Genomic DNA, 15831 nt, shown 5'->3' with positions numbered 1-15831 from the left:
TCCCAATTGTTTAATATGTCTCCCAACCACCAAATTTCATTAGGATCAGCAGAAATATAACTTTATGGACTGTCATTGTGCAAACTCACAAATGACTATTTAGTTCAGATGCTTGAAGGTTCTGCCAAGGAAGGGAAAAATTGGGGTTTTCGGGGCATTAATCTTTCTCCAGAGCTTGGCCAGAGAAATAGATGCTTTTCATTCTAGATATTAACACAGAAATGCAAGGGGCCTCTCGCCCCTTACTCCAGTAAGTCCTGATTACTAAAGATGGCCAGTCCCCGTGGGCACTTGATTCCAATGCTGCACAGAGGTATGTGAAAACAAGTCCAGACTGCTTCACTTTTATAATAATACTCTCCCTTTTCCTTGTGTGGAATTGTCTCCCATTGTCTTCTTTCAAGCATTCCTGTGAGTCAGAAGTCTCCAGCTGGGGAATGCACATCTGCGTTGTACTGCTCTATAATTTATCTGTGTGTAGCTGGTTACCCTTTATGTCCCCTGTTTCTAGCCCCTCATTATTGCTCTCATAACAATGTTTCAATTCAAGGCTCTGAGGACATTTCCCACATATCAGAAAGGCACACAGGAATTGGAAGATGAATGCAGACCAAAGTCCAACTAGTCTGCCTTCTACTGACCTTGGAGTCACATGATATGGGAATGGGTTGTAACATGAGTTGCTATTGCAGGATATGGTAATGGAGTGGCTATAGATCCACTACCCACATATTTCAAACAAGTATGATGATAGTGAGACCTTGGGTTTTCATCCTCGAAACAGGCAGTGGGTGTTGTGATAACTCCCAGCTCAACACACGTTGAGAGAAAGTACCTGCCAAGGCAGGATCTTCATTGCTGGGGATTTTTAAAATTTATTTAATATTTTTATTCTCCTCCTTTTTCACATTGTCTCCCAAATTTTCACCCAACAATAAACAATAATCAGTAACGAATGTAATGTCAATCCCCATATCAATAACAACGATCCCATCCTCCCACCAAACCCACAAACATTAGCCCGCATGTTAACATAAACAAATCACAAAAAAGAATCAGGAATCACCCATAGTCACCATTAACACATACAGCCCCCTGCCCCCAAACCTCCCAGCCCCCAACCCCCCTAATGTACAATGTAATCCAATTCGCGAAAGTGCATAATGAATAATGCCCATGAATTGTAGAACCGCTCCATCCTTCCCCTCAGTTCAAATTTGACCTTCTCAAGAGTCAAGAATTCCAGCAGGTCCCCCCGCCACGCCAGGGCACAGGGTGGAGAGGTTGATCTCCACCATAACAATATCCACCTTCGGGTGATCAGCGAGGCTACAACAGCTTCCTCCGCACCAGTCTCCAACCCTGGCTGGTCCGACACCCCGAATATGGCCTCCCAAGGGCCCGGGTCCAGTTTCACGTGCATCACGTGCACCACTTTAGAGATTACCCTAAAAACCTCCTTCCAGTAATCCTCCAACTTTGGACAGTACCAAAACATACACCCCCCCCACCCACACCCCCCCCCCCCCACACCCACCTCCCCACAACCCCCCCCCCCCCCCACCCAACGTTCACATACATCTTCTACCCCCTCAAAGAGCTGGCTCATCCTCATCCTTGTGAGGTGTGCGCGATACACCACCTCTCCTCCATATGCTCTCCCAACTCTGCCTTCCACTTTGCCTTGATCCCTTCAAGCGGCGCCTTCTCCTCTTCCAAAATAGCCCCGTAAACCGCCGATATTACCCTCTTCTCCAGTCCCCCTGTCGTCAGCAACTCCTCCAGCTCTACTGGTTGCTGAGGATTTATATAGGACCTTTCAGAACTTAGGATGTGCCAAAGAGTTACAGATTTGCTTTTGAAGTGTCGTCACTGTTGTAACAGAGGAAACATGGCACCGAATTTGTGGCAGCTAATTGCCACAGAGCACTGTAATAATGAGTAGATTATCTGATTTAGTGACGCACTGTAGCAGTGGTTAGCACAGTCGCTTCACAGTTCCAGGGTCCCAGGTTAGATTCCCAGCTTGGGTCACTGTCTGTGTGGTGTCTGCACGTTCTCCCTGTGTGTGCGTGGGTTTCCTCCGGGTACTTACTCACACAAGTCTTGAAAGACGTGCTATTAGGTGAGTTGGATATTCTGAGTTCTCCCTCTGTGCACCCGAACAGGCACCGGAATGTGGCGACTGGGGGCTTTTCAAAGTAACTTAATTGCAGTGTTAATGTCAGACTGCTTGTGACAATAAAGATTATAAACAATATGTTAGTTGAATAATAAATAGTGGCCAGGATGAGATAAAACCCCCCCTGCTCTTCTTCAAAATTGTGCCAAGAAATCCTTTACATTGTCTAACATCTGAACTGAAAATGGTACTTTTGGCAGTATAGCACACCCTCAGTCCTGCATTAGAATGCAAGCATAGTTTTTGTGCTTAATTCTTTGCAGTGGGACATGAACCCACAAACTCCTCACCCAGAGCTCCAAGAGAATCAAGGGGCACAGGTGAGTGTAGCGGCCATCATTAAGAAGGTTCTGGGAAAACTGAAAGGTCTGAAGGTGGATAAATCACCTGGATCGGATGGACTAAACCCCAGGGTTCTAAAAGAGTTAGCTGAGGAGATTGTGGAGGCATTGGTGGTGATCTTTCACGAATCACTGGAGGTAGGAAGGGTCCCAGAGGACTGAAAAGTGGCTAATGTAACACCGCTGTTCAAGAAGGGAAAGAGGCAGAAGACAGGAAATTATCAGCCGGTTAGCCTGACTTCAGCCATTGGTAAGATTTTAGAGTCCATTATTAAAGATGAGATCGCAGAGTACTTGGAAGTGCATGATAAAATAGGACTGAGTCAGCGCCGCTTTGTCAATGTCTGAAAAATCCGTTAAGAGTTCTTTGAGGAGGTAACAAGGAAGTTTGACAAAGGAGAACCAGTGGACGTGATTTATTTAGATTTCCTGAAAGACGTTGACAAGGTGCCGCAAAGGAGACTGTTAAATACTTAAGAGCCCCTTGTGATAAGGGTAAGGTCCTGGCATGGATAGACAATTGGCTGACTGGTAGAAGGCAGAGAGGGGGGGGATAAAGGTTTTTTTTCAGGATGGCAGCCGATGACTAGTGGTGTGCCTCAGGGGTCGGTGCTGGGACCACAACTTTTCACAATATACATTAACGATCTGGAAGGAGGAACTGAAGGCACTGTTGCTAAGTTTGTAGATGATACAAAGATATGTAGAGGGACAGGAAGTATTGAGGGAGCATGGGGGCTCCAGAAAGACTTGTACAGTCTAGGAGAGTGGGCAAAGAAGGGACAGATGGAATACAATGTGGAAAAGGAGGGATGGAGGCATAGATTCTTTCTAAATAGGAAAAGGCTTAGGAAATCAGAAGCACAAAGGGACTTGGGAGTTCTTGTTCATGATTCTCTTAAGGTTAACGTGCATGCTCAATTGGCAGTTAGAAAGGCAAATGCAATGTTAGCATGCATGTCGAGAGGGCTAGAATACAAGACCAGGGATGTACGTCTGAGGCTGTATAAGGCCCTGGTCAGACCCCATGTGAGCAGTTTTGGGCCCCGTATCTAAGGAAGGATGTGCTGGACATGGAAAGGGTCCAGAGGAAGTTGATAAGAATGATCCCTAGAATGAAGAGCTTGTCGTATGAGGAACGGCTGAGGACTCTGGGTCTGTACTCGTTGGATTTTAGAAGGATGAGCGGGGATCTTATTGAAACTTACAGGATACTGCAAAACCTGGATAGGGTGGACGTGGAGAGGATGTTTCCCCTGGTTGGAAAAACTAGAACCAGAGGACACAATCTCAGACTAGAGAGACGATCCTTTGAAACAGAGATGAGGAGGAATTTCTTCAGCCAGAGGGTGGTGAATCTGTGGAACTCTTTGCCGCAGAAGGCTGTGAAGGCCAAATCACTGAATACCTTTAAGACAGAGATAGATAGGTTCTTGATTAATAAGGGGATCAGGGGTTATGGGGAGAAGGCAGGAGAATGGGGATGAGAAAAATATCAGCCATGATTGAATAGCAGAGCAGATTCGATGGGCCAAGTGGCCTACTTCTGCCCCTGTCTCTTATGGTCTTATGATTGCCACCACCAAGCCACAGCTGCTATCTATGAGATATGGGTCAGCAATAATCTTGGTACCTCATAAGTTAAGATATTGCCCTGGCTGTGCCAGTTTGAGTTTTGTTCTCACTCCTCTCAGGTTTAGTTCACCAGACTATTGCCATATATAATGTGTCAAGTGCTGAGGCAGCATCTGGCCACTGTAGACAGAAATGAAGCCAAGGCAATTAAAGTCACTTGCAACCTTCAGAAACCAGTAGCTAGAAGAGTGATATCATATTTTGCCGAACTGGATTTAAACACTGGTTTCCATGGGTGAAGGAACAAGTTTCATCTCGAGTAACCCTGGACTCATAGCATTGAATCTAAATGTCGCACTCCAGCAGCAGAGGTAAAATGTCAGTGACATTTTCAGAATCGTTTTAATTCATGTTGAGTAATCACTCTTGGAAGATGACTAATGCCACTCATTTTTTTACATTAATAACTGTAGAGAATCTAGCCCTAGGTCACATTTCAAATGCAAGTGGTATACTCTACCTGACAGTACAACAACTCTGCAATTCATAATTACATCCAAACATTCATATGGACAACAATTTGTGAAGGGCAGGAGGCTGATTAGGGTCTGATTGTCATGTTAAAAGAGCAAAGGTTCTGACCAGTATTTTTCTCAATTTGAATAATACTCATCGTTTATTTCCTTGTCATAAATTTTAATTCAGTGAAGATGCTTTTATGTTTTTTGTTTGAATCATCTGCATTGTAAGATCATCAATATTTCTTAACTTCCTGCCTGTATGAATGGAAACTCAGGGGTGAATTTTGTTGGTGCAGACAACTAATTGATGAACAGAGAACAAGTGACGGAAAGTGATTGTCTGATGGATTATGGAGGAGCTGATAAAAGTGTAAATTCTATGTTGAGATCAGAGTCATGATTACCATTGGAAATTGAAACGTTTGGAAATGAACCTTAATTTAAAAATACAATTTTTAATTAAGCAAATGATTTATTAAAGAAGCTCGTCTAGATTTTAATGAATCAGAAATTAAGTCTCTTACTGGATCTTCTAAATCTCGGAGAGGTTATAACTATTCACCTGAGGCAGGGGCATCACAGCTGAGCCCAATTTATCAGCCAGGAATGTAGAGGTCAATTGAAATTGCTAATTCAGCATAGACTAGGGATCCGTCACAGGATCTTTGTAGTCTGTCAATGGGTCCAATGTTGTGATCTCAAGAACATTTTCCAGCAAATTAATCCATCCATTGATTGTAAAGAAATATTTCCTCATATCCGGCATAAAACTGACCCTCACTTGCTGCATCTGTGCCCTCTGTCAAAGTGTACTGGAATATGTAAAACTATTTAAGGTTTATTTTGTTTATCTTATTCATATTAAATCTCCTCTGTCAAGTTATTTTATCAAATTTATGAAGCTTTGTTTATACCCCTTTCACTAACATCTCTCTCCAACAAACAGATAGACTCCTTACGCTGAACTGCAAGCAGCAATCGACATACTGTCTGATCTGCTTTAATATGGCCAGTCGTTGGTGCACCATTTAGTGCAAGGCGCTGCAAACCAATATCATCCCAGACACCTCAGCTGGTGAATATTGAAGGACACCCCAGGTCTGTCCAGGTACCTTAACTGCATCTGCAAACTCCCATTTGTACTCTCAATCATAACTCTTGTGCCCATATAGTTTCTGCTGTACGTTTTCCACGCACTTGTGCTTGGGTTCCACACTGGTGTCACCAGCCACATTTTTGTATGGTAACCCTGGTTTCCATGGAACCATCCCACAGAATTTGCTTTCAGGTGTGAATTTCTTTGGGAGACATGATTGAAAGAGGGCAAATACATCATGGTCACTTCCCGATTTCCTGCACAGGCATGCAAGACAATCTTTCAGTAGTTGCAGACCATTAAAAGAGTGTAACCCCATTCGATTGGCGAATGTGTGGATGTTTTTTTCTCACATCATTGTTGCTCTTTTGCAGATCACTTTAAATCTATGCCCTCTTGTTCTAGATCCTTTCACGAGCAGGGACAGTTTCTCTCTATCTAAGAGAAGATTGTCCAGATCCCACATAATTTTGAACACTTCTATCACATATATTCTTGGCCTGCTCCCCTAAGGAGAACAATCTCAACCTCTCTAATCTCATAACTGAAGTTTCTCATCCCTAGAACCATCAAGTTAGGTGGATTGGCCATCGGGTTACGGCGATAGTGTGGGGGAGTGGCCCGAGGCAGAGTGCTCTTTCGGAGATTGGTGCAGACTCGACGGGCTGAATGGCCTTGTTCTGCCTGTAGGGATTCTTGTAAACTCCTTCTGCACTCTCACCAAAACATTCACCATCCTTCCTTTAGTGTAGCACCCAGAAATGGACACAATGCTACTCGTTGGTCTGAGGGTGTCTTGATTGCCACGTGTTCAATCTCGGTCTCTCCGGACCTGTGAGAATCCCAGCCCGATTAGAAAATCTGAGAGCCCTCTCTGTCTGACTTGCTTCACCAAATTGCAAATAGGTGCATAATCAACATGGCATCATGTGTGCAGCACTTTGTGAAGTGCACATGTGTGCAGCACTTTGTGAGATCCAACAAATATCACCAGAAACTCCCTGGATGGAAAACAATTATGGGCATGCCCACCTGGTTCATTCTTTCAGGAAGCTGCTAACATCAGCAATGTCTGAGCCTCATGAGGGACTAGTGCTGCCACAGTCTCTGCCTGTGTACCCGGTTTTGGAAGTTTCACTTCCTGTGAGTTGGAGCTCTGTAGACATCACCTCTGTCCTGTGGAATGGAAGGTGGTTGAGGAGGTTGCTGCTGCTGCTCCTTTTGCTCATCATAACAGGTCCAATATAAAGTTTCAGAAGCAGTTGTGCTGCTGCTGTGTAAGGCAACAGCTGAGAACTGTAGCAAATTCCTAGGCAGCAGAAATAACCTGCGAGGTGTTGGAAATCACCTTCAAAGCGACAAAAGCACACTTTCACAACAAACAAGTCTTCTTAGCCAAGGAAGCAGGTTTCAGATCTCAGTATTTGAAGATTTTTTTGGCTGTCAATTGATCAGCCCCATTGTTTTCTGCTGTCCTCTTGCTTTGTTTTACCTGACAAGATCCAGGAAGCCCGGGAATCCAGTGTACAAAGAGTTAAATACAGAATTCCTGTATTAAAATAGCAGCCAATGAGTGTTTAACATAGTTCAATGTAATACCCACCTAAACCATGAGTATTTTGCACGAGTTGATGAGCTGCTTAGAATTAGAGATGGAAGTTGGTGGTTCCTGCCAACTTCCCGATATGCAGGCACTTTCAGGTGTTTTTAATCTGCCACCCAGAAATCCCACCCCACTTCTAATCTCCCCCTCCACAGCTTGGATCCAATTCTCCTATCTATCACCATGGTAAGTGCCATTGAAATCTGTTTAGATGCCATTGTAAGGATCCTCCTGTTAATACCTGTTTATCCCTTGTTTTTTCCTTTTTGAATTTCTGTTGTTTTGCTATTTCAATTTTTGTACATTGACAATTAATGTGCCGATACCTTTAAGGTAGACTTCACCTTTAATTCAAGTGGCTGGTAAACTAAGGATTGACTTATGACCTCAAGCAAGGCAAGTTGCAAAGAGCTGCTTATATTTCAGATCAGCAGATTCAAGGGAGATCAATGCTAACACACCTTGATTGACTTGGCTGCCAGCCAATGGTTTGTTTTGGATTGCTAGGCCTTATCAATGGCCCCTGCTGATTGGTTGAGGTTTTCTCCGGAATGTTCCTTCCTCTGTGTGACTGTGTGTTTTTTTCTTTTCTTTTAGTTTTGTTTTGGTCAGAAGCTGGAGGGTCACAGCCCTGATCTCTCTCTCATTCCATGGATTCTTTCTGAAGATTCAAAGTAAAGACCCTTCTCTCTTCACAGCCAGACTGAACTGCAAGGAATTCCAGTCCAGCCACCAGCTAAAAGGCAGAGTCAGTTGTATTAAAACCTTTTTAAAATCTCGTGTGGGGAACCCTGTTTTTACCTCAGTAAGGTGGTTGGTCATTCTGATGGAGTTGGAAACAAGAAAGAATTGAGCAGGCCTGAGACTGTTCCCTTGAGTGAAGGCCCAGGCTAGTAAAACTTAAACTGCCTCTCCGGAGGAAAACCTATTGTCTGGCCGTACTGGCTGAATGCTCCTGCCAGAAGGCCATCTCTAACCACACAGTGGTGGCTTCGATCCCTAAGCATCCTGGGAGGGCAACCTGCTGCAACAATTTCAACATCAGTAGAAAGGACACTCATCTTTTATGGAGCATGTGGTTAGGATCTACACGTCAGTGCCTGAGAATGTGGGGAATGTACATGGTGAGCGGTGAGCCATCAGTTTCATTCAACTTCTTCTTTAGCATATCCTATTCAATCCAGGGAGGAGATATGGCTTTAAATTTTAGTTCGAAAATGGAGCACTTGTATTTGTCTGTACTCAACTCAATTTTCATAAATCAGCCAAGTTGAATGTCCTAGCAAAACCTCCATGAGATATTGTGATAAAAATGGCGTATTGTTTGAGACACAATCTTCAAAATAGCAGCAGACACATAGGAACATCGTCCCCTGGAAGTTCTACTCAAAGCCTATCACCATCCTGACTTAGAAATATATTGCCGTTCCTTCACTCCTCCTCTAACAGCACTGTGGGTGTATCTACACTACATGGACTGCAGCAGTTCAAGAAAGCAGCTCATCAGCACTGTCTCAAGGGTAATTAGGGATGGGCAACAAATGCTAGCCTAGCCGGCAATGCCCAGATCCCAAGAATGAATTTTAAAAAATGTTTCTGTTTTTTTCACCCTGCATGAGATTAATTATAAAAAAGCCAGACAAGTTAATGCCCACGAACAGAGAATCTTGGCAAATACCAATAAAAATACCCAATGCTAGAAACCATGAACATGCTGGTAATCAACCAAATAACATAATAAAGATAGTACCAACCCAGATTATGTTCCTCATACTCCACAGGTAGCCACTGCAAGTTTTTGTATGCAGCTTCTGAAGTCTGCTGTACATGCTTTGAGTATCTGCCTTGCCAAATGATTTTGCAAAAGTAACGCTGAGTTTCAAAGGATTTTATTATTAATATAAAAATCCAAATCTCCAATGTGCCAAGGGGTTGTGCTGTAGGCATAGATGTCTGTAGTGGTGCAGGTACATAATCTTCAGGAAAAAGTCAAATTTAATATAAAGTAGCATCATTTTATGACACCCATCCACTTTGGTCTTTGTTCTCTCAACTTTTCTATCTGATAGCCCGATCTTCCTTTGTGGACCAAGCAACACTTTGCGTAAGACTGCAATCTTAGTCTTCTCCTGATTACTCGCATTATCCTCTCTCTTCTTATACACAGCCTTATTCCCTACTCTAACTTTCCCCATCATCCTGTTTAAATAGTTTCAACAGATGTTCTTCAGGTGTGGTGAATGTAGAAATTACAGAGATTGTGAGCGTGATTCAATGGAAAAATGTTAAAGTGCGGAGATTCCCGGTGGCAGCCATAGAGTGAGCAGTCGAACATTTCGTGGCCCCTGCTTAAGGCGGTATTTTCTGGTCTTTTCTCAACCCGAAGGGCGACGATTTTAATGGCATGAGGTGCAGGAGTAGTTATGGAAGGTGTTACTCCTCTGTTGTGTCTGGTGGATGGATCCACGAGCTAGGAGTGGGCGAGAGGAAAAGAGCTGCGGGAACAGGAGGTCTTCGTGATGTGCCACAGGATAAGATGGCGGAGGCAAGGAGTTTTTCTGCCTACCCTGTGGTCAATAAAGCAGCGAGTAGAGGCGGCGGTGGGGAACACAACGAGCAGCTGGCCTCATTGGTGGCCAAGGTGAGGGTGATGTGGGAGACCCAGAAGAGGCTGAAGGAAAACGTGGAGGATCTGGAGAATTGCTCCAGAAGACAAATCTGAGGATCGTTGGGATGCCCGAAGACATTGAAGGTTCGGACACTGGCACGTACGTGACCAAAATGTTGGAGCAGTTATGGGGGAGGGGGCCTTTGACCAGCCCCTGGAGGTCGACCGAGCGCACAGGGCGCTGATGAGGCCACAAGCGGGCGAGCCACCAAGGGCGATGGCGGTGCGGTTGCACTGCTTTCTGGATAAGGAGTAGATCCTACGGTGGGTGAAGCAGACGAGGAAGGGCACCTGTAGTGGAATGAGTTGCAGGTGTATCAGGATTTGGGTGCAGAACTGGTGAAGAGGAGGGCCGGGTTTAACCGGGTAAAGGCTGCCCTCTTTAAGAAGAGGGTGAAGTTTGGCATGCTGTACCCGGCCTGCCTGCCTCTGACTCTTCAGAGCGCGAGTATTATTTTGGCATGCCAGAAGAGACAATGGAGTGGAGTTCATGAGAGACAATGGACTGGCAGGAGAGTGAGAACATGGAACTTTGGGAGAGTTTGTGCGAGTGTTTGTTTGTTCTCTGAAAACATTTCCCTTTGAAGTGTTTTTTTTGTGATGGTGGGGTTTTTGGAGGGCAGGCCCTTCATGGGGGAACATCAAGGGTGAGTGCAACTTTTGCTGCTTGTTGGAGGAGTGGGGAGGGAGGGAAGGAAATTGGGGGGGGTAGGGTGGTTGCAGGCCTTGAGCGGGACACACCATGCTAGCTGGGCAGGCTAGTTAATGGGAGTGCAGTGGGGTGGGGGTGGGGGGTTGCCAGGAGGGGCTGGGTTAAGGTTTTGTTTGGGGGTGGACGGCGGGGAGGGTTGCTGACAAGGGTGTGGTTGGTCTGGCGCAGTTGGAAGAGGATCCCTGACGGTGGACAGCCGAGGGTGGGCCCGCAGAGTTGCGTGACACGGGCTGGAATCTTGCCCAAAAAGGGATATGGGGTGGTTTGGGTTCGGGCAGGGGTTTGTGAGCTGATAGACCGGAAATGGATCTTGCCTTGGATGGAGGAACTCAGAACCGCCGAAATCCAGGGTGTAGGTGAGTGCTCTGGCAGAATTCCTGAGGCTGGAGAAGGTCAAGTTTGTCCTGAGAGGGTCAGTTGATGGGTTTTCTCGGAGGTGGAAGCCGCTCATTCACTTCTTTAAGGAGGATCGGGGGGGGGCAGAGTGCGAGTATATTATTTATATTGTTAATGGTGTACGATTTTTCTTCTGCTTCGGTTTGCTTTTATGAAAATGCCTGAATTAAATATATATATTTTTGATTTTAAAGTGCAATCTCTGGCCCGTTTGGTATGATGCTTCGCTGTGGCTGCAATGATGAGATGAAGATCGCTATTCAATGGCACTTATCCATTTTTTGGGGAATTGGGGAGTTTCTCCCTGGTCAAGGCCATACTTTGAAATGTTTCTGGCACTGGGGAGCTGAACTCGCCAGCAGGAATGGCACCTCAAAGATCGGGGCGCATTTTTAAAGGCTGCCCCAATCTCCACACCCCCACTTTCAGGACCCCACAACTTCTCAGAGGCTCCTTCAAAGCTCCCCTCATCCATCTTTCATGGACATAGACCCCCCCTCAGGCCCTGACCCTTTGGCAGTGTTGACCTGGCACCTGGGCACTGGGAGCCAGGCACCATAGCAGTGCCAAACAGGGCACTATGGCAGTGCCAGGTTGGGACTGCCAGGGTGCCGGTTGAGAACCAGGGTACTACCTTGCCCTGTCCCCGGCCACCCGGGGGAGACCCCAGGATGTGCCACCATGCCATGTCCACGCTTGTGGAAACCAGCACTAATCAGCCCGCATGCGCAGCCGTTAACTCTCACCCGCCAGGTGAATGCAGCATTGGGATATTTAAATGAGCCTAATGGTGTGATCCAGACCGCACTGGGCGTAATGAACCCGGCCCAACGCCTGATGCAAAGGCCGATTTGTAACACTCCCGGGATTCACCCGTCGCACCCGGATCTGTGTCGGGCGTAATACGGTGGCTGAATCACGCCATTCTATTACATGTATTTCGTGCAGTAAGGGTTAAAAGCCTGGGTTAGTGTGCGTATGACTGCTGCTCTGGTGTTTTTAAAGATCCTGGTTTGCAAAACAGCTAGGCATTTTGGGAGCAAGAGGTGTAATTAAAGCATCTTAAATGCTTGGGCTAATGGATTTTTGTTTGGATTAAGAGGGATCCCTGGGGAGTAGATAGTTGGAAACATGTGTTTCAGCTTGGTAAGCTGATGTAACTAATGGGAGGAGCTAGAGTACCCGACATTTTAGCAGAGAAGCAGAGATGGCTCAGTTGATTCCTGGAAGTCAACCTGTAAAGAGAGTTTCTGAAGACTTCAGCTAAAGATCCTGCATTGTTCTGACAGGTTTCAGGTCTATCTCTTAAAACAATCTCAAAGAAAATCTCTTTAGCAAGTATACCTGGGTCTGCTAACTGCATTTAAAAGTGGATTGATATCCGAGATCGAAGCATGGTAGCACAAGTGAATAGCATTGTGATTTCACAGCACTAGGGTCCCAGGTTCGATTCCCCGCTGGGTCACTGTCTGTGCGAAGTCTGCACGTTCTTCCCGTGTCTGCGTGGGTTTCCTCTGGGTGCTCCGGTTTCCTCCCACAGTCCAAAGACGTGCAACTTAGGTGGATTTGCCATGATAAATTGCCCTCAGTGACCAAAAAGGTTCGGAGGGGTTATTGGGTTGCGGGGATAAGGCGGAAGTGAGGGCTTAAGTGGGTAGGTGCAGGCTCAATGGGCTGTATGGCCTCGTTCTGCACTGTATGTTCTGTTGTTTAGTGAGAGTAAAGTTAGTAGTTAAGGGTTATTGTGTCACTGTAATGATTCGTATTGTTTAAGGGGTAATTGTAAGCTATTTTCTTGTGCGATATTAAAGATATGTTAATATTATGTCAGTAATAAAGTTTGTTTTAATATACCATATCCCTTTTTTGTGTGAATTCACTCCTGGAGCGAGGTAACTTTCCTCACAGTCTTATAAAATTAAAATTAAATATTGGGGTTTTGTCCAGTGTTCCATCCACTCTTGGGGTTCGGTTCAGTATGGTAATACAAGTTAATCGTGAGGTCTCACTATCCACTTTATTTAAATGCAACCATTTACTCTTGTAACAGCTTTCTCTGTCTCAAAAATGCTAACTGTTACTGATTAACTTTGTTTTGTGATGTTTATAGGTGATCTCATCCATTTACCTAGGAGCGAAAGCATTTCCTGTAAATCTCTATGGTCCTAGTCCTTCACGTAGTTCCCCTAGCCTGACTTCAGTTCTAGCTCCAGTTCTGTTTGATAGTCACCTGAAGCCTAACTTCCTGGGGTCTAGTGCAAAATGATGCAGCCTCCTTTAAAATTCAAGAAATCTTCTTGTGAAGCATGCCCAACAAAAAAGAACAATAGAGGCATACCTGCCAGAATGAGATGTGACTGTCAGCATTGGAATATGTGGCTAGATACCGTCCATCAGGAGCAAAGGACACTGCAGTTATTGGTCCACTGTGGCCAGGAATGGTCTGTAGGAAGTAACATAGACAAAGAGATCTGAGACATGCATTTTTGTTGCTTTAATGTATAGCAAGACAAGAGGTTACATGGAAAATTGTTGATGGATTTGTGCAAAAATTAGCCTCTTCAAAGATCAAGCATTTTAATATGATTATTACACAATCAAAATCTGCAACATCAGTAAGTCCATGGAGATTCAAACATACTGGAGACAGAAAAATGTTTCAACTAAATTTTTCTTTCTTGTAATGTGAGCCTTTGAGTGGGATGCAAGACATTTCCCGTTTGGTGACAGATTCAACATAGGTTAAAAGGTGAATAGTACAATTTATAGATCCCAATAATCCTAATTCTCAGAAATTAGACCGCTTTAAATCATTACTGGTTTTGTGGTAAATGATTGGCAAAGCTACGAGGGGAAAATATTTTGGCAACTTTTCTTACTGTTGACAACACTGCACACAGTCATTGGATAGGGCATGAATCAGATTGTGATATCTTGAAAAAGACTTTCAGAGTGTGAGCTTTGGCACTTCTGATGGCTGAGTGAAGGATGAAATCAGTCACATTGCAAACACCCGAGTCAGGAACACAAGTAGGAAAATCAATTCAATGGTCTATACCAACCAGCAAGTGAACTAGTTTTGATTAACTGAAAAATCTGTACAAAACAAGAACTAACAGCATGTATCGTTTCATTTTAATAACTGCCTGTACTTCTTTGAGAAGTATTAACCTGTCTTTTGACTTTCAGATGCCAATTGATCGATGAATTTCCAAACTCTTGTTTTGAACTTGGATTTCCAGCATTTGCTTTTGTTTCTATATACTGAAGGTTCTAGTTAAACATTAATTTTGGAATTTTTAAGAAACAGGTTAGGATCAACAAATCTTTATGTTTTTCATAGCTCTGAACACCTCTTTCCTTCATCATATAATCTTTCAATCCAGAAATGCAACAAATTACCTCTTGAATCCACTTCAATCGCCTTCCCTGGCAATTTATTCCATGCTTTAGGGGTAAACGCAGGAGCAGCAATTAATGCAATGTTATTTAAATTTATATTCAAAAGGTGGCTCCCTTTGGTGAACTGTGATGATTTCAGGTAGGTCCTACCTGTGATGGGGTTCGCTGATCTCAGGACAGGAAAATAAAATCAGCCGTAGTAATCAACATGACTTAGTGATTGTTTGGAAAGTGTACACATGGGGAAAACAAAATTGGTCTTAACGTAGACTACGAGATTCCTATAGGCTTCCCAAGCAATTAATGTCTACTTTGAATGGGTATTTAGATATGGCGGGTGCTAGCACACGTGAGTTTTGCAGCACAGCAATAGTTAGCACCTTCAGAATAGGAAAAAGAAAATAGAGAGCAATTATGCAAATATTGCACACATTTTTAAAGCTGAAGATGAGATAAACATCCTGGAAAGAGAGGCTGTCATTTTAACTTATTTCTTCAAAGAAGAGACTTGGAGTGTGGTGGAGTGTCTCTTAGCTGATTTTTGAGCTTCACAGTGTAATACAGCATCAGAAAACCTAGGATGTTTTGATGATTGGTAAATGCTTTGAACATGAAGTGACCTTGAGCAGCAGTGTATGAAATACATTCATCACCAAAACTGCAGACCGTCTGTCAATATCTGCCTCTCATTTGTTAAGAGTTCCCCTGCTGAGATTCCCTCACAGCAGCCTGTTTTTGCTTCCTGCATTCATGACAGGTCAGAAGACAAAGCAACCTCTCTTTTTTCTGAACAAGACTCACCGCTGAAAAATTTAAGTCGACAGATGTAGCCAGTCAAATACAGTGAAATCTGTCAACAGTTCCCACCCGTGGCTCCACTATAAGGGGTGCTTTTTAAAATCAGGATTGAAACACCGTGGGGACTAAATTCGATAGACCCTAAAAACGGGCGCAGGATCGGGATCAACCCTTGCCCGTTCAATGTAATGCAGGCAGCATGCCAACTTTGTGCTGCCTGCTGTTTTAAATGATTTCAACGTTCAGCCAGTGCTAACTGTGCTGTTGATTGGCTGGATGCTTCAGCAGGGGGCCAATATCTTGATGGTCTAGCACCAGTTAAAGCTAGACTGCATCTCTTATATAGGAGAAGCTGAAGCAGGTGGTGGCACTCGTGCAGGAAGAGAATCCGACCTGGGAAATACTAAAACTGACACACATGACAGAATGGGCTCCAAAGCTTTTGAAGGCTTTGGCAGAGGAGGTGGTAAAGAGGTTCTGTTTAGCAGAGAGGTGGGGAGGAGGGTCTCCAAACACATGCTCAGAAGGCAGTGGGAG

At 44.4% G+C, this 15831-nt stretch overlaps 1 protein-coding gene across 6 annotated transcripts in view; it reads right to left on the bottom strand.

The window, feature by feature from the left end:
* The window catches only part of LOC119962662 (WD repeat-containing protein 7), an 869538-nt gene that overhangs the window by 13914 nt on the left and 839793 nt on the right, over positions 1 to 15831 (bottom strand). For all 6 annotated transcript variants that reach the window (XM_038790561.1, XM_038790562.1, XM_038790559.1 and 3 more), the window contains one exon: positions 13433 to 13537. In XM_038790561.1, coding sequence (XP_038646489.1) covers positions 13433 to 13537 — 105 coding nt within the window. The remainder of the gene's footprint in view (positions 1 to 13432; positions 13538 to 15831) is intronic.

Source organism: Scyliorhinus canicula, chromosome 3 (genome assembly GCF_902713615.1).
Source record: "Scyliorhinus canicula chromosome 3, sScyCan1.1, whole genome shotgun sequence".
Lineage (NCBI taxonomy): Eukaryota > Metazoa > Chordata > Chondrichthyes > Carcharhiniformes > Scyliorhinidae > Scyliorhinus > Scyliorhinus canicula.
This window is presented reverse-complemented; position numbering and strand designations above follow the sequence as displayed.